At 30.3% G+C, this 19,137-nt stretch overlaps 1 protein-coding gene across 2 annotated transcripts in view; it reads right to left on the bottom strand.

Annotated features, from left to right (window-relative positions):
* The window catches only part of LOC129948952 (ankyrin repeat domain-containing protein 13D), a 37,805-nt gene extending 27,887 nt beyond the window's left edge, over window positions 1–9,918 (bottom strand). Inside the window, exons 1-6 of one of the 2 annotated variants that reach the window (XM_056060107.1) lie at window positions 9,616–9,918; window positions 2,835–2,967; window positions 2,605–2,775; window positions 1,188–1,331; window positions 812–1,125; window positions 656–748 (exon numbers count right to left, since the gene is read on the bottom strand). In XM_056060107.1, coding sequence (XP_055916082.1) covers window positions 656–748; window positions 812–1,125; window positions 1,188–1,331; window positions 2,605–2,775; window positions 2,835–2,967; window positions 9,616–9,714 — 954 coding nt within the window. In that variant the 5' untranslated portion in view covers window positions 9,715–9,918. Of the gene's footprint in view, window positions 1–655; window positions 749–811; window positions 1,129–1,187; window positions 1,332–2,604; window positions 2,776–2,834; window positions 2,968–9,615 lie in introns of both variants that reach the window. The other variant, XM_056060106.1, reaches the window with a different exon arrangement.
* Window positions 9,919–19,137: the final 9,219 nt, after the last annotated feature.

Here is a 19,137-nt window from a genome sequence, read left to right as displayed (position 1 = left end):
TGCATAATTTAACAAAAAATGTTTTAAAATCATTCCTCTTGTAAGTTCATTGAAATTTGTTTGTATTTAATCAAATATACATTTATAAAACTTCAAGGGAAATGAAATAAATTTTTTAAGAAAATAAAAGGTTACCTTAATAGCGTGCAAATTTAAATAGAATATTAATTTTCACATTTCTTTAAATCCAATATGACCTAGTTATTTTTGAATTATTGATATTTGCTAAGATCACATAAGATCGAATGCATTCTAAAATGCATGACTTTCACATGATTTTGTATTTAATATACTTAAAAAAAAAACTATTTAATTTTCCCATTTCATTTCTAAAATTGTTCTACCTAATTAAAACACTCCCTTTCCATCTGTATTTATTCTTAAAAATGTATTTAACTGTCAAGGGCATCATTAAAAATATTTTTCTAATTTGTAAATGATTTGAAAAATTAGGTACATATTTAATTTTCGAAAATGTTGTTATTCCTGACATCCTATTTTTGCCTTGTTAGTTAAATTTTGGTTAATTCTTAACCTCTCACATTAAATTCCACAAGTCATTCAGAAGTTTTAAATTAATAAAGAATGGCGCCATGAAAGGATACTTCGGTCGTTACTATTCCAATTCATATAAAATATTTTATTTCTGGCTCACCCCATCGCGACAGCTTACCAAATCTTGACTAGAAATATACTCATCTTCTGCTAAGCCAAGGAAACTATGCAGCGGTGTTCGTGATGTTTTACTCTGCAAACCAAAAACTAAAATATTTGCATACGTTTCAACTGTATTGATTGATTAAAATGTTACTCTGATTTGTTCTTCATTAAGATGGTCCATTCGGGTTTTTGTAATAAATTCTACATTACTTGCTCCATAAACTTTGCAGTTGTAGCCGTTAACACTTTCTGTTTTTTCACTACGCCAACCCCAAATACCAGATTTGTTTCTTTCAAAACTTATCTTGTCCATATCAATGTTATTGGTCATTACAGGAGCATTAAGGCGCGCGCGAACTGCTCCTATTGGTGGTGGTATACCAGCAATATCACCGACATCACTATTTAACTGCTCTACGAGAACTTCGTGTGTATCGTGGTCAATTTCTATCATTGTTGCTGTTTCTTCTAATTTAAGAGAACACTTTTTATAAGTTCAAATTGTTAAATTAAAAGTTCACACTTACTTAAGCCTTTGAAAATATATGAACGATTCCCTCGTTGCCATGTTGAATTATCGAATCCCAAAAGTGTTGTATCGATGCGGACATTAGCACCTCTTTTATAAACTTTATATGTATCACTTGGACAGAGCTTTGACATTAAAGGAACTAAAAATATTAAAACAAGATCAATTTATTGATCATCAAAAACTGTAAATCACACACTAAATATAAAATATAAGTCATAACATTTCTTATTATTAAATTTTATATACGAAAAACTCCATTATATGACTTTTGTTCATATTTCCTTTCTTAGTTCAGTATTTCTACATTTGTTTTGGTGCTCTTAATATTGTGAATGTAGAAAATACCATATCCTGACGTCCACAAGGGCATAAAATGGAGATTCAATATCTGGAAATAGCACTAGTTTACAAATGTATCAAGGCGATTGAAAAAGCCACTATGAACTCATGGTAAACAAGACTCTTTTGAGTACATCATTGAGACGCAAACTATACTATATAAATATTTTTGGCAAAAGAAAATCGTGGTATGCTTATAGTTCGGCACAACAGAATGTAGCAGTGCTTACCAATCCTGTCGGATTCTAAGAAAAGCGCCGCGTAACAATAAGGGGGAGCTTTCGCTTCCCGTTTAAATTATGTAATCGTATTTCTTTCATCCAAGATTCAGGAATGCTGGAACTTTGTTCCCGCCATTTTTTGCAAACAAAACCAGCACGATACTCCAACAAGGGTGCCGATATGATACGATCGCGATAGAATTTTAATTAGTATGAACAAAAAAAGCCTAAGAAACGTTAATAAAGGAATGATGGTGTTGATTTTTTTTACGGTAGTAATGTTTTTTAATTAGTATAAACAAATCAGAGCCTAAGTAATGGAGTTGTTATTTAAGATTCAAGCATCCTTTACTAAAAAAAACATTGTAGCCATACTTAAATAGAACATACAAAAAAATGACCAAATTTAAAAGCACCGGAGTAATGTTAAAATATTGTAAGTTTAATTGGTTATGTCGTTAAATGCGTACTGGTCCGATCAAACCCATTCAAAAGGCTCCGTATAGAACAAAAGTATTAGATCAGATAATTTAAAATAAAAAAAAACTCAAGGGGAACAATTTGGAGATCCAAGATGCTGAAATACTTAGAAAGGCGAAGTTCAACGTTTAAAATTTTAAAAATGACACATTTTTTTTTATTTTCAAAAATATCCTAGAGATATTTTTAAAGTCTAAAGTTTACAAAATTTAGGTTATTAATTAGTAAATAAAATGGAATTACAATTTGCGGTTCAACTCTTGGCTTGGAACCAACTTCAGAATTTGCTTCAAGTTGAGCAATAGTATCGCTCTAAAAATCTATCCTTATGAGCTAAGTAAATCGACTACTAACGTGTTATGAACTTCTTACCCCATGACGTAAATTCCCATTTCATTTCGATATAAAAATCTGGAGCATCAAGCAGATGCTGTAACAGCTTAGGCACATGTGTGACTCTCTGCATGTGTCGTTGCAGATCACGTACTTCAAGGATTGCAGTAAGAATTTCCTCGTCACCACAACAAACAGCTTCCTGCACAACTATAAATAAGAGATGTCTAGTCATGAAAACAAATAAGAATTTCATTATAACTTCTTACCTGACCAACCTTTGCTTTCAAAGTTAGCATTACATTTGGCAGATAATAGACATTTTACGCAAGACAATGATGATAACTTAACGGCTAACATTAATGGCGTTCGACCTCTAGGATCGAGTTTTTCTTTGTCGTTCTGGAAAAGAATTAGAAACCAATTTATTATTAAATAATGGCATTTTTAAATTTAAAAATTAAACATTTTAAAAAAATTATCGTTTGTTTTGACAGATCGTATTCACATTATAATTATCGAGTGCTTTTCACTTAATAATTGGGACGGTATTTGTATGTGTTACAATAACTGAGATGTCAAATTGCATTGGGGTAGATGTAATTGTAGGTTAATTCTCTTCAAGTGGAAATTTAATTCTTAGGACATAACTTTGATGAAAACAAAATAAAATTGTAAATATTAAAATCAATGATACATAAGTGTTTACAATGAAAAACAATTTAATATACATATGTACATTTTTAGGGACTACTCGAGATATTCAATGATTCCACCCGAAGGATCCACAAACCACTAATCGTTTATACAAAAACTGAAACATGCTGAAGAGCTAAGAAAATCACTCGAAATTTCTTAGGAAACTTACATATTTGATATAATAATATACTTATAAACAATAACAGAACCAATGGCAGATCCAGAGCTTTCTCATAAAGTTCATAAAATTTAGTTGTATTCATACACAACGACTACATACATACATATATAGACTTGTTCATAGTTTTAAGACATTCGTCAAAAAATCGGCTTGATAGTCTTACAAAATAGACATTTATCTTCAATCTTGTAATGATTTTAAACGTTCATATGTACGTACATACATAAAAATTCTAAAATTAGAACAAAAATTTCAGACTTTTGCAGAAACCTGAAATAAGCGAGTTCTAAAAATTTTACATAAGACCATAGCAATAAAATAGCTTTTTTTTGTATAACGAAGACAGTTTTTCCTGTTTTACTTTATGTAGGTATACATCCATTTATTGAGTACTTTTTACCAACAAAATTCTGAAAATCATACAATAGAATTGCTTATTTCTGCCCAAGAGATTTCACAAACAGAATATAGTAGATGGCAGTATTTTCCAAATTGTTCATGGCAAATCTGAATTATTATACCTATATATTGAATTAATATACATATGTATACATATAAAATGTTTTAATATCTTGCGAGATGAACGGGACAACAACATAATAATTGTACATTGAATCAAAGTATTTTTCTTAACCCATGTACATAAGCTCAACAATTATTATTGTCTGTATTGCAGGTAATGAATTGTTCTTTTTTGAGCTACCGTTTATGGGCAAACCTCCCTTAAAGGCCTTTAAATTAATATGTAAATTAATTTTACTTTTCAAACCACATCTAAATATTTCAATAGACTTAAGAAGATGTAATTTATAAAGTAAGAACATGCATTTATGAAATCTTGAATTTGATACACGTAGGCGTTTAATTTCATTCTCTACAATATTCATTAAATTCTTATTAATTTTCAACTTATGGTTTTGTAAACTGTTTTTTATACTATTTATTATAAAATTTATTACTGATTGTTCTAAATATAATACACACAATATTGGGGGTTACCTTGTATTGTATTGATTCTGTGAAAACGTATAGAACTCACATGAGGTGGCTCTACGAACGACGTAATCTTATAGAATTTGTTTATTTAACGAATATCCTTGGAAAGAAAGATACTAGGATAAATAATAGAACGAGAATATTGTATACTTAATCTATGAGTACGAGGAAAAAAAAAAAAATTTGGGTAAGAAAAAATTATTCGATAATTGTGCTGTAAGTTTTATATACAAATAGTGTCACATATTTTTTGTCTCTGCTTGAACGTGTCTGTACGAAAAATCAATCTTAAAAACTTTAAATAATTTCTTATTTGCTGTGAATGATAAGTTTGTATGATCATTTAGTCTAAATATATGTCGTCTTGATCTATTTGAATATTTATATGTATTTTTAAAACAAGTTACAGCTGTAGACACCTAATTGGAAACTCAGATTGTATATACTTTGAGAACAATTTTCTTCCATTAGTTATTTATTAAATTCATTTTTTTATTTACAACATTATAGAGTTTACTCCATGACATAACTGCATAGAACATACATTTAAAAAAACGTAGTATTTTTCTTTTGATAGCATAAAGGAGCCTTTTGTAGTGGACATCTAATTAAAAACAACATGCAAAATTGTGACTACTCCTAACGTTTTTTAACTTCCAGTATTTCGAGCCATTTTCGCTCTTTGGATTCAAGAACTTGCCTAAAGTACACCAGGAGTAAAGCCTTCGTAGCGACTTCAATGTTAGAATTTATAAAACGAATTTTTCGTTATTTTTTAGTGAAACAGTTATTTAACGTCCGATAAAAGAAGTTTAATTGGTTTAAGGTCTGTACTTGCCGATAATCATTTAAAAATAGTGATATCCGGCCCTTAAATATTTGCATGTGTTTACAGTTTTAAGGGTCTTTTATATCAACGCAAATCATCGGCCTAATTTAAAAGTCGTTTCTTTAGAATGGTAAGCTATTTAACAGCTGTATATGTCTCATTAATTTAAAGCACGCAAACGTTTGTTTTTAGATATTTGCGTACAAATCCCAGAACAAAAAAGAAAAATAACTAACATGTCCACATTTATAGATTGGAGAAGAATAATCAGGATTAAAGTTTACAGAACTATCTCTCAATGGATATACTATATCAACGCAAATTTTCATCGGCCTAATTTACTAGTCGTTTGTTTAGAATGCTTAGCTATTTTACAACTGTATATGTCTCATTAATTTAAGAACACAAACATTTGTTTTTAGATATTTGGGTACAAATCCCAGAACAAAAAAGACAAATAACTAACATGTCCACATTTATAGATTGGAGAAGAATAATCAGGATTAAAGTTTACAGAAGTGTCTCTCAATGGATATACAAATATCTCGGAAGTAATGCTACAACTAACTTTTAAAAGTCCAAATATATATTAGATTTCCTTAGTACGGCTTTAAAAATGTTGACTTACATTTTCTTTGTTTTGGTTAGAGATAAGATTTCGAGCATAGTAACAAAATAAAAAAAATGCAAAATGGAGCAACAGGTAATATAATCCTTTAAAACGATGTGGCGGGGCACTAACATCACGCCACAGGTACTACCAATTTCATCAGGCGTTTGTAACTACTTCTAAATCATGCAGCATATTTAATAATATACGTATGTAATTATACCTAATTTTATTAACTTTTTTACCTACTGTACTCCATAAAAAATGCCGTTTATTTTCTTTCATTTTTTCTATTGCGTTTATTGATGACAAAAATTAAATACATAGACCGCTTCGTCGATCCCAATCATTAAATTCTATAAATTAAATATTTTGACACTATTACAGCCTATTATTTAATAAATATCGAAGTGAACTCAATAGTTAAAAAGAGGCTGGGGTACGATCCACACTGATAACTTAACATTTATATTTTCAAATGTAATTTTAAGCTGGAATACACTGGCTTTACATAACAGAAACGTTAGCAAAAATATTTTTATGGCATGAAGCAAGAAGACATTGAATTCAAATTTAAATTTTAGTGTTTTTATTTTCCTGTCAACTTAAACAAATATTCTTTATATAAAATTATTCTTGATATCATTTATTGTTCGAAAAGTATTTGAGGCGACAAATATGTTTTGTTTTAGTTATTTGATGTATTAAAACAAATTTTTTTTTACAATTATACTTATTTTGTGTTTCGTAACATTATATAATATAAAATTTAATTAAAGTAGCTTACTTTATTGTTTCGTGAAATATTTGTGGTCAACCAATATTTTCCTTTTAAATTGCTATAGCAAAAAAAATTACCCATCTAATTCCTTTCTGCATCTTTCGGTGGTATTATTTGTAAAACTGAATTTATTTGAAGTCGGTATCTATACCGGTTCTCGAGATATGCACGAACGTACGGACCTATGTACAAACGTACGTATACAAACAACTAAGGATCTTGAAACATCGAGAAATTTCAAAGTTTTCAATTCAACATATCTTACCGATTACAATAACTTCTTATGGGGCGAAGTTAAAAATTTGCAGTTGAAGTCGTTTATGTTAGTAAGTTATGTACGATACTTTTTGAGTAATTCCAAAAAAGCAATTTTACTTAAAACTAGTGTTGCTTGTTTATATACGTGTTGTTCAAACTATAATTTTGTATGTACATAACAGTGAAAGTTCATTGAATGTATACAAATTTCTTCTAAGCTGTTGTATGTTAGTACTGTAATGGTCGATTAGAGAACTGTTGGAATACTATTTAATTACTGAATTTTCAGACATTTTTCTCTGCCACACTTTATCAGGAAGCATTTAGCATGTATGTGAAGATGAAAAAATATAAAAAAAAAAATAAAAAAAGGAAAAGAGACAGCTAGCTAATATAAGAAGATGCAGCCGGTTGCAGCAGGAAAAACAGAAGGAAGGCAGTTTTAAATTCAGCAGTGGCCGTAGTCGCGTCTTGATATTTGTCTCTCTATAATTTAAACCTTAATCTATAATTTAAACCTTAATCTGTAATTTAAGAATTTCTCAAATAAATATAGCTTATCTGAATTTGTATAAAAATGGAAGCGTCTCTACATGTATGTATGTCGTAGTAATTATCTGGATACAAGTGAAAGAGCAGGCGATCAGAAAAACGTTTAGAGAACATACAAAAGTATATTCTTAAAGAAGAAATAGTTAATAACCTTGAAAGATAATTAAACATAATTAGATCTGATATCGATAACGCTAACTTGTTGAACCGGTGTTTTATCGATAGAATTGTAGATATAAGAGAATGTATTCCAAGAATAACTTATTCAGATTACATTTCAATTTATAAAGAAGTTTTTCAGCTTCATCAAAGAAGTAAATCGAATGAATAAAAAAACGATTGTAGCTCATGTTTGACTTCTATGCATTATTCCAACTTTCCGACAGACGTATCTTTAAGGTAGTTACGGCCTTTATCGAAAAGTTTGCAAATCCTTTTGAATAAACATGGAACTCCGGACCAATTTTAATGTTATAATGTATACGCTTTAATCTAGTTAAGAACCACAGGAACTTTAATCGATTCAGCTACCAAGGAAGTTTAATCAATATTTGGATCAGAGTATGTGACCTGTCCAAATACATATTGGCAATATTTATTCGGAACTAATGAAATAAACGTGTAACAAAGTTACGGTCTTAGATTAGACTAGGCTAGCGATTGATGTAGCTATCGCCAGTCTTAGATCAATGTAGATCCGTAGTTATACCCTGAAGTTTAACCTATGATTGCATTGACATTTAAAGAATTTGATAAAGAAAAGGACAGTTTTCTAGAATGACTTCGAGTTGTACAAGATAATTGAAAAAGGTTGTGCTGGGCAGTGATATAACAAGTGGGCAGTATCTTCTTTCTTTTCCTCATTTTATTCCTGCAACAGATATGACCTGTTATTACGCTCACAATCAATCGTTAAGATTTTTTTGTCTTGATGCACAATCGAACGGGATCTTGTTAAGTCGAAGTTGGACCACATTTTTCTGGTCGTGGCACCGCCAATGACAATGCTTTTCCATTTTTATTGGTTTATTGCAATATATTGTTACAAATAATCTGTTTAATTTACAGGGTAGGGTATTTTTATCTGATTATATACAGGATTGTCGTACATATTCAGCATATCAGCTCTCTCGTTTTGAGGTGCATACATGTGATCTTGCACACAGTAGAGTCTAAGATTATGCTGTAAACATATTTCTATTAAAGCTGTACATACAAAGACCTGATTGTCAAAAGAACTTGGCTTTTGTTTAGTTAAGTAAAATAATTATTCCAAAAAATACGTTTTCCATATGGGAACTTTGTTTAGGCAATATTTAAATTATAAATCAGACCTTTTTTAAAGAAATGTTCAATCTTTAAAAAAAGATCCTTAGATTTTGCTCAGTTAGTGCACTCGGTTCTAATATTCCACTTAACATTATATATTATAAATATATTATAATATTATTCCACTATAATATTCCACTTCATTTATTTATTTAAAGATGCGCATGGTCGTCAAACCAATTGTTATCAAAAAACAGTAATTTGGTTTTTATTTTGGGGATTGAAGTGGGTTCAAAACTCCTCAAGGTTAATTTGTCAATTCTTACTTGCAGGATTAAAGTTTTATCAATCTACTTTTCTGTTTTTACTGTTCACAGCAGCTTAAAAATTATGCTTAGTCCTTTAAATCTTGCTGACGACAAACGGACAGATAAAAAACAATGCAAGATATTTACTTAAATTTGTATCGTCGTTATTTGATAATTTTTAATTTTGCAGAATAAACTTGCTTTAAATTAAGTTAAGTAGAAATAACAATGAAAATGTAAAGAACGTAACACAAATTAAAATATTAATTTGAGTTTATATGTACCTAGAAACATGAAAATTAATCCAAATCCAACCAAATTTCTTAAAAATGGTAAATGTGTACTAATATCAAAAGTTATAAAAACGAAATAAGCCACTGTTCATATATGAATCAACAATGCTTATTAGTTCACTTGTTTGTTAATTGTTTGCTAATTAGATTAGGGTATCTTGTTGTATGTAGCCGTTTTTTGCTTGGATCTTGTCTTACCAACATTTGTAGATAATTTAATTTAATCCAAAACTATAATGAAACCTCTAATCAGATTTTCAAAATGTATACATACTTTATCAAATTTGAGGGCAATATTAAGTTCTTCTGAATTATTATTCCACACCAACCAATGAAGAGGATATTCTTTTTTGATATTTTCTAAGCTTTTCATTTTGCCACACTTATCACGTTTAAACTTTATTATGAGTATGTTATAATTTTGGGTTGTTTTTCCATAAAGTGGAAAGAAGTTAATTAATTGAATAAATGGAACACAACAAATTAGATGCTTGGTTAATGCTTTGAATTTAAGGAATATTTATTGCTCCCCTGATATGTTCGCTTGATTTGATTGACGTTTAAATATTATCTGATATATTATAACAAGTCAGACATCACTGTAAGAGGTGCGTTCTTTTATATCCAAAAAGAAATATGGAACTCGCCAGACAGAAGGTCAGTTTATTCCCTGTTTACAAGAGGAGATCGAGGAATCGAATCGAATTGAGATTTCGATCCAGGACCCATGTTCTGTAACTTGCGAAGCGATAAAACTTGTCGAGAAACGGTGAGAATTGAAACAAAACTCATCTTTGTATATATAATTGAATAGTACTATCATGAAGAAGAAACGCTCGACCTGACATCTTCTTACGACTTCCTAAACAATTCGTTCCACATGTTTTGCATGTGGAATGTATAGGGGTGGGAGTAAAAATGAGCGAGAATTCCAAATAAAATAATAAATTTCCAGATTATTAGAAAAAACAGAAGATAGAGAAGAATGTATACAAATTCAGCGAAAGTTCGAGGGAGTCAATGAAAATAAATTTTTGTTATAATTTATTATTTATATTTTGTATAATTTGTTATTTTGATTGTTTGATTGGTTGATTGGCAATGAAATCATTTAAAAAAACACACAGGACAAAAAATAGAAGAAAAATTAGAATACAAACATTTTGTGGTTGCCAATTACAAAAATTAAGGTTTTCCCTATTTTTTTCTAATCATTTTCAAATGAGACAAATATTTTTCAACCATGCTAATAATAGTGCGAACATTTTTAACTTAACATAGGAAGTTATTGTAATGAGTCCGATTTGTCAAATTCAAAATTTTGACATTTCTCGACGTTCAAGTTCCCTAGAGTCGAAATAAAAGATTTTTAGAGAGTTGTCTGTGCGTGTACGTATATACATACGTTCGTGCATCCGTAAGTTTGGGAACTTTTTTCGTCATCCATTGCTCAAGAATCAGTGGAGATATCGACTTCAAATAAATATTTTTATACCGACAGATAATAATGCAGAAAGATGCAAAAAGGGCTCTCAAGAAAATTGCATGGGTGGTTTTTTGACATAGTAACTTGAAAAAAGGGTAAATATTTTGATTAACCCTAAATATCTCACGACGATACCAAAGAAATATATTTTTTGAAAAATTCCAATTAACGTTTTTTTATAAATCAAAAAAACTGAAAAACAAAATATTGTTCGCCTAGAAAATTATACGAACAAAAAATGATTTTATCTCCAAAACAATTTTATGTAACAAAAAATAATGTTTTTGACATCTGGTAAAATTATGAGAAAAATTTAATTGACAGTTTTTGTACAAAATATAAAAAAAAACAATACTGATACTTGGTAAAAATGTACTTTTAACTTAAATACATTTTCAAAAATTGAAAACGTTGGCTTTAAATTAGTTTTATCTCACAGAAAATATTATTTGCCACATTTACCTAATTTTTATTAAAATCCAACAGTTAAGTAGTTAATCGCTACATTGAAAATATACTCATGTTAAAATAACAGCTTTAATGGTCACTTATTTAAAAACTCTTTTTAGTTAATTTGATGTTAGCACCGTAGAAATAAATCAATAGTAATTGAGGTGAAGATTAAAATTGACAAAGATTTTGTTGGAAATAAAAAATTTATTTAATTTTGATTTGAAATTTGATGTGTATTTCTTCAATGTTAAGGTTTTTTATCTTTATTCCTTAATTAAATTCCTTAAAATTAGAATGTCATTTTTAAAACGAGATAACTTAAATAATTAATTACACCTGACAAACCAAAACCATTTGACCTTTTTCCTAAGAACGCAATAAGCAAGAAGAAGATAGTGTAGTAATCTTTAGCCATTTGTCCGTTTTTTAAAACAACCAAAATGAGGGTGAGAAGAATAGTAGGTTTTGTTACCTTTTTGGTTTAATACATTAATTTAACAAAATTATTCCCTAGAAACTTCCCTACATTTTTGTCTACGCTACAACCTGCCAACCTAAATAAATACTGTCGTACTTATTCATGTACCTATTTTAACTCCAAAACTATAAATATAGAAAATATGTTTTAAAATAGGTAAACATGCATAAATTCTCTTTTTTCCAATTCTAACACAGCTGTTTAGAAAAAAGTCTGATGCTACCATTAGAAGGTCAACGTAAACGGTCAACGCTTTGGCTCTTTGACGTAAAAAAGACGTCATTTGTAGATCTACAATTAAAACTACACAATAGTTATGAATATGCTTACACTGTACCAATTTTAACATTCTTTGACACCCTAATATGAAAAAAAAAAAATAAAAATAACGTTGGGTTAAATAAATATTATTTTTTCTAATCGTGTGATATTCAACATCTTAAGCATTGACGCTGTGAACGTTGACAGTGCGTGCGTTGACACAGAATATTTATATGTTTTTATGAAGTCACAGAGTCAACGCGTTGGCCCTTTAAGTTGATTGTTTTATTCTAGCTTGAGTCATGACTTAACTCCAAATATGAAACGACTTAAGTCCTTACAATTCATCTTAATACACACCAACCTCCTTAATACTTACTTTTCTACATACCTACCCAACCCACCCACTACCCACATTACAATAATAAAAAAAAAAACAAATTTAAAAAATACCTACATCAAATGTATTTGCTATGGAAAAATTCAAAATATGGCAATGTAGCATTGTATCAAAACTGAAATTTTAAAACGTTGCATTTAAATTTTCAGATTTCACAAAATACAAAATCTAAAATCAAATGAATACAATTTTCTGCTAACAAATCTAAAACACATACAACTAAATGTATTGTATATGCATACCTTCTATATATTGATAAGTATGAATAAAACAAATCTCAGGTAACGTTGGCAACGACTGATTTTTGTTTACATTTGAGTAATTTATTTAATTTATTTATTTCAATATTTTTATACTTCCAGTCGCTCTTAGATTCCACACATAATTTTCGTATAGGAAGCGCCCCCATGGTCCGCCTTTCGTACCAAAATTTTGTGTTTCATGATAATACTATTCAAATCAATATACAAAGAACTCATTTTATCGCATAATCGGGATTCTGTAACTTTGATAGGCGATAACTTTATCGACTGGAACAAACGGAATAGAAATACTGGAAAAATGCGATAAAATTGGTTTCTGTATCTATGTAAAATCGTGGCCAATGTCTCGTTGGTATGACCCCGACGCAAAAAAGTGAAGAGCAGCGCAAACTCTTAGCGGGATGGGAATGAAAGTTATTCGTAGTCCCTGGGTCATATGGGGTCGTAATTCATCCAAAAGAATAATTGCAATTTCTCTCGTGGATCTAAATAATTCACGAAAGCGCTCTTCCGGCATTTCAATCGCGCCAATTTCTCCTTTGTATCCGCATTTGATTTCGGCGTTCTCCCGCATGCTCTAGGTGAATTCGCGCACTAAACATTTTGTAGTATTATTATTAATATTTTTTAAAAAGCAGAAACGGATACTTTAAAAGATTTAAATTTTAGATTTTTGTTTTGAAAATCAAAAAATGACAGATTGAATTATCGCCTTCCAATGGAAATTCCAGTAAAAAAATCCCAAAACTAAAGTTATCGCGTTCAGTTATAGACACACAATTTTTTCCAATGGCGATAAGTGGGGAACGAATCGTTTAATTTTTTAACGATGCGAAAAGTTATCGTCAGAGTTACAGAACATGGGTCGAGATATGTGGTGGCACTGAGTCGAGCAATCGAATTGAAATGGATTCGAAATAACATTTGGCTTTGTATATATGTATATTTGAATAGTACTACCACATGTTTTGCATGTGGAATCTATTGAGGTGGGGGCAAAAATGAGTGCGAATTCCAATATAAAATAATAAATTTCCAGATTATTAAAAAAAACAGAAGATAGAGAAGAATATACAAATTCAGTGAAAGTTCGAGGGAGTCAATAAAAATACATTTTTGTTATAATTTATTTTTTATGTTTTGTATAATTTGTTTTTTTTTTTGATTGTTCAATTGGCAATGAAATCATTTAAAAAAAAAAAAAACACACAGAACAAAAATTAGAAGAAAAATTTGAATATAAACTTGTTGTGGCTGCCAATTAGAAAAATTAAGGTTTTCCCTATTTTTTTCGAATCATTTTCAAATGAGACAAATATTTTTACACCATGTTAATAATAGTGCGAACATTTTAACTTAATATAGGAAGTTATTGTAATGGGTCCGATTTGTCAAATTGAAAATGTTGACATTTCTCGACGTTTGAAGGTCCCTAGAGCCGAAATAAAAGATTTTTAGAGAGTTGTCTGTGCTTGCGTGTGTACGTTCGCAACGTTTTTTCGTCGTCCATAGCTCAAGAACCAGTAGAGATATGGACTTGAAATAAATTTTGTTATACAGATAATAATGTAAAAAGATGCACAAAGGGCCCTTTAAGTTGATTGTTTAATTCTAGCTTGAGTCATCATCATCAACTCCAATTACGAAAGGACTTAAGTCCTAACAATGCAGCTTAATACACACCAACCTCCTTAATACTTAGCTTTCTACATACCTACATAACCCACCCACTCCTTAACATTACATTACAATAAAAAAAAAACAAATTTAAAAAATACCTACATCGAATGTATTTGCTATGGAAAATTTCAAAATATGGCAAAGTAGCATTGTATCAAAACTTAAATTTGAAAACGTTGCTTTTAAATTTTCAGATTTCACAACAATAGAAAATCTAAAATCAAATGAATACAATTTTCTGCTAACAAATCTAAAACACATACGACTAGATGTATTATAAACGGTGATTTTTTAAGAGCTTGAGAACTTTAAAAAAAAACAAACGCATAAAATTTGCAAAATCTCATAGATTCTTTATTTGAAACGTTAGATTGATCCATGACATTTACTTTTTGAACATAATTTCATTTAAATGTTGACCGCGGCTGCGTCTTAGGTGGTCCATTCTTAAAGTTCAATTTTGGGTAACTTTTTCGAGCATTTCGGCCGGAATAGCCCGAATTTCTTCGGAAATGTTGTCTTCCAAAGCTGGAATAGTTGCTGGCTTATTTGTGTAGACTTTAGACTTGACGTAGCCCCACAAAAAATAGTCTAAAGGCGTCAAATCGCATGATCTTGGTGGCCAACTTACCGGTCCATTCCTTGAGATGAATTGTTCTCCGATGTTTTCCCTCAAAATGGCCATAGAATCGCGAGCTGTGTGGCATGTAGCGCCATCTTGTTGAAACCACATGTCAACCAAGTTCAGTTCTTCCATTTTTGGCAACAATAAGTTTGTTAGCATTGAACGATAGCGATCGTCATTCACCGTAACGTTGCGTCCAACAGCATCTTTGAAAAAATACGGTCCAATGATTCCACCAGCGTACAAACCACACCAAACAGTGCATTTTTCGGGATGCATGGGCAGTTCTTGAACGGCTTCTGGTTGCTCTTCACTCCAAATGCGGCAATTTTGCTTATTTACGTAGCCATTCAACCAGAAATGAGCCTCATCGCTGAACAAAATTTGTCGATAAAAAAGCGGATTTTCTGCCAACTTTTCTAGGGCCCATTCACTGAAAATTTGACGTTGTGGCAGGTCGTTCGGCTTCAGTTCTTGCACGAGCTGTATTTTATACGTTTTTACACCAAGATCTTTGCGTAAAATCTTCCATGTGGTCGAATAACACAAACCCAATTGCTGCGAACGGCGACGAATCGACATTTCACGGTCTTCAGCAACACTCTCAGAAACAGACGCAATATTCTCTTCTGTACGCACTGTAGGCATTCGTGTGGTTGGTTTAATCTCCAATAAAGTAAAATGAGTGCCAAACTTGGTCACAATCGCATTAATTGTTTGCTCACTTGGTCGATTAGGTAGACCATAAATCGGACGTAAAGCGCGAAACACATTTCGAACCGAACACTGATTTTGGTAATAAAATTTAATGATTTGCAAGCGTTGCTCGTTAGTAAGTCTATTCATGATGAAATGTCAAAGCATACTGAGCATCTTTCTCTTTGACACCATGTCTGAAATCCCGCGTGATCTGTCAAATACTAATGCATGAAAATCCTAACCTCAAAAAAATCACCCTTTATATGCATATCTTCTATACATTGATAGGTATGAATAAAACAAATCTCGGGTAACGTTGGCAACGACTGATTTTTGCTTACATTTGAGTAATTTATTTTATTTATTTATTTCAATATTTTTATACTTCCAGTCGCTCTTAGATTCCACACCAAATTTCCGTACACACAGCGCCCTCATGGTTCACCTTTCGTACCAAAATTTTCTGTTCCATGATAATACTATTCAGTTTATATAAAAAGCATTTGGCTTTGTATATATATTTGAATAGTACTATCATGAAAAAAGAACGCTCGACCTGACATCTTTTTACGCCTTCCTAAACAATTCGTTCCACATGTTTTGCATGTGGAATGTATTGGGTGAGGGCAAAAATGAGTGGGAGTTCCAATATAAAATAATAAATTTCCAGATTATTAAAAAAACAGAAGATAGAGAAGAATGTACATATGTATACAAATTCAGCGAAAGTTCGAGGGAGTCAATAAAAATACATTTTTGTTATAATTTATTATTTATATTTTGTATGATTTGTTATTTTATTGTTTGATTGGTTGATTGGCAATGAAATCATTTAAAAAAAAACACACAGGACAAAAAATAGAAGAAAAATTAGAATATAAATTTTTTGTTTCTGCCAATTAGAAAAATTAAGTTTTTCCCTATTTTTTCGAATCATTTTCAAATGAGACAAATATTTTTAAACCATGTTAATAATAGTGCGAACATTTTTAACTTAACATAGGAAGTTAAGGTAATGGGTTCGATTTGTCAAATTCAAAATTTTGACATTTCTCGACGTTTCAAGGTCCCTAGAGTCGAAATAAAAGATTTTTAGAGAGTTGTCGTGTGAACGTTCGCGACGTTTTTTCGTCCACCATAGCTCAAGAACCAGTAGAGATATAGACTTGAAATAAATTTTGTTATATACATACATAGATAATAATGTAGAAAGATGCAAAAAGGGCTCTCAAGAAAATTGCGTCGGTGTTTTTTTGACATAGTAATTTGAAAAATGTTTAAATATTTTGGTAAACCCTAAATATCTCACGAACGATACCAACGAAATATATTTTTTTGAAAAATTCCAATTAGCGTTTTTTTATAATTCAAAAAAAACTGAAAAACAAAATATTGTTCGCATAGAAAATTATACAAACAAAAAATGATTTCATCTCCAAAACAATTTTTTGCAACGAAAAATAACGTTTTTGACATCTAGTAAAATTATGAGAAAAAATTAATTGACAGTTTTTGTACAAAATATAAACAAAATAATACTAATCTGTGGTAAAAATGTACTTTTAACTCAAATACCTTTTCAAAAATTAAAAACGTTGGCTTCAAATTAGTTTTATCTCACAGAAAATATTATTTGCGACATTTACCTAATAAAATCAAACAGTTATTAAAATCCAACAGTTAAGTAATTAATTGAAATGGTAAGTTATCAGTGTGGGTTGCATTCCAGCCGCTATTATGAAAATATATTCATGTTTAAATAACAGCTTTAATGATCACTTATTTAAAAACTCTTTTTAGTTGATTTGATGTTAACACCATAGAAATAAATCAATAGTCATTGAGGTGAAAATTAAAATTGACAAAGATTTAGTTAGAAATAAAAAATGGATTAAATTTTGATTTGAAATTTGATGTGTATTTCTTGATTGTTAAGTTTTTTTGATCTTTATTCCTTAATTAAATTCCTTAAAATTAGAATGTCATTTTTGTAAGGTGATTACTTAAATAATTAATTACACCCGACAAACCAAAACCATTTGCCCTTTTTCCTAAGAACGCAAGAAGCACGAAGAAGATAGTGTAGTAATCTTTAGCCATTTGTCCATTTTTTGAAACAACCAAAATGAAGGTGAGCAGAATAGTAGGTTATTAAACTAATTTTGTTACCTTTTTGGTTTAATACATTAATTTAACAAAATTATTCCCTAGAAACGTCCTGCCAACCTAAACACTTACTATCGTACTTATTCATTTACCTTTTTTTAACTCCAAAAGGATAAATAAAGAAAAACATGTTTTAAAATAGGTAAACATGCATAAACTCTCATTTTTTTCCAATTTTAACACAGTTGTTTCGCACTGCAAAATATTAAAGAAAAAAGTCTGAAGCTACTATTAGAAGGTCAACGTTAACGGTTAACGCGTTGACTCTTTGACGTAAAATAGACGTCATTTGCAGATCTACAATAATTAAAAACCACACAATAATTATGTAATACGTTACACTGTACCAATTTTAACATTCTTTCACACCCTAATATGAAAAAAAATAAAAATAAAGTTGGCTTATTAAATATTATTTTGTCTAATAGTGTGATAGTCAACATCTTAAGTATTGACGCTGTGAACGTTTACAGTGCGTGCGTTGACACAGAATGTTTAGATGTTTTTTTGAAGTCAGAGAGTCAACGCCTTGGCCCTTTAAGTTGATTGTTTAATTCAAGGTTGAGTCATGACTTAACTGCAATTACGAAACGACTTAAGTCCTAACAATGCATCTTAATACACACCAACCTCCTTAATACTTAGCTTTCTACATACCTACATAACCCACCCACTCCTTAACATTACATTACAATAAAAAAAATTAAAAATACCTACATCGAATGTATTTGCTATGGAAAAATTCAAAATATGGCAACGTAGCATTGTATCAAAACTTAAATTTGAAAACGTTGCATTTAAATTTTCAGATTTCACAAAAATACAAAATCTAAAATCAAATGAATACAATTTTCTGCTAACAAATCTAAAACACATACAACTAAATGTATTGTATATGCATATCTTCTACACATTGATAGGTATGAATAAAACAAATCTCAGGTAACGTTGGCAACGACTGATTTTTGTTTACATTTGAGTAATTTATTTAATTTATTTATTTCAATATTTGTATACTTCCAGTCGCTCTTAGATTCCACACTTAATTTTCGTACAGGCAGCGCCCCCATGGTCCGCCTTTCGTACCAAAATTTTGTGTTCCATGATAGTACTACTCAAATTAATATACAATGGCGGTATATATTCTTAGATTTCGGCTTTAAGTGATATATGTAAGGCTTTAAAATAAAAAGTTTAATTTTGCATAGGCCGCTTTTTGCGCAGCTGTCAGTTTTAAAGCTACATAATGGCTCGAAGCAGGACAGTTCACCTCCGCCGGTTTACC

The sequence above is a fragment of the Eupeodes corollae genome, chromosome 3, assembly GCF_945859685.1.
Source record: "Eupeodes corollae chromosome 3, idEupCoro1.1, whole genome shotgun sequence".
Taxonomy (NCBI): domain Eukaryota; kingdom Metazoa; phylum Arthropoda; class Insecta; order Diptera; family Syrphidae; genus Eupeodes; species Eupeodes corollae.
The sequence above is the reverse complement of the archived record's forward strand: the minus strand, read 5'-3'. Positions and strand labels throughout refer to the sequence as shown.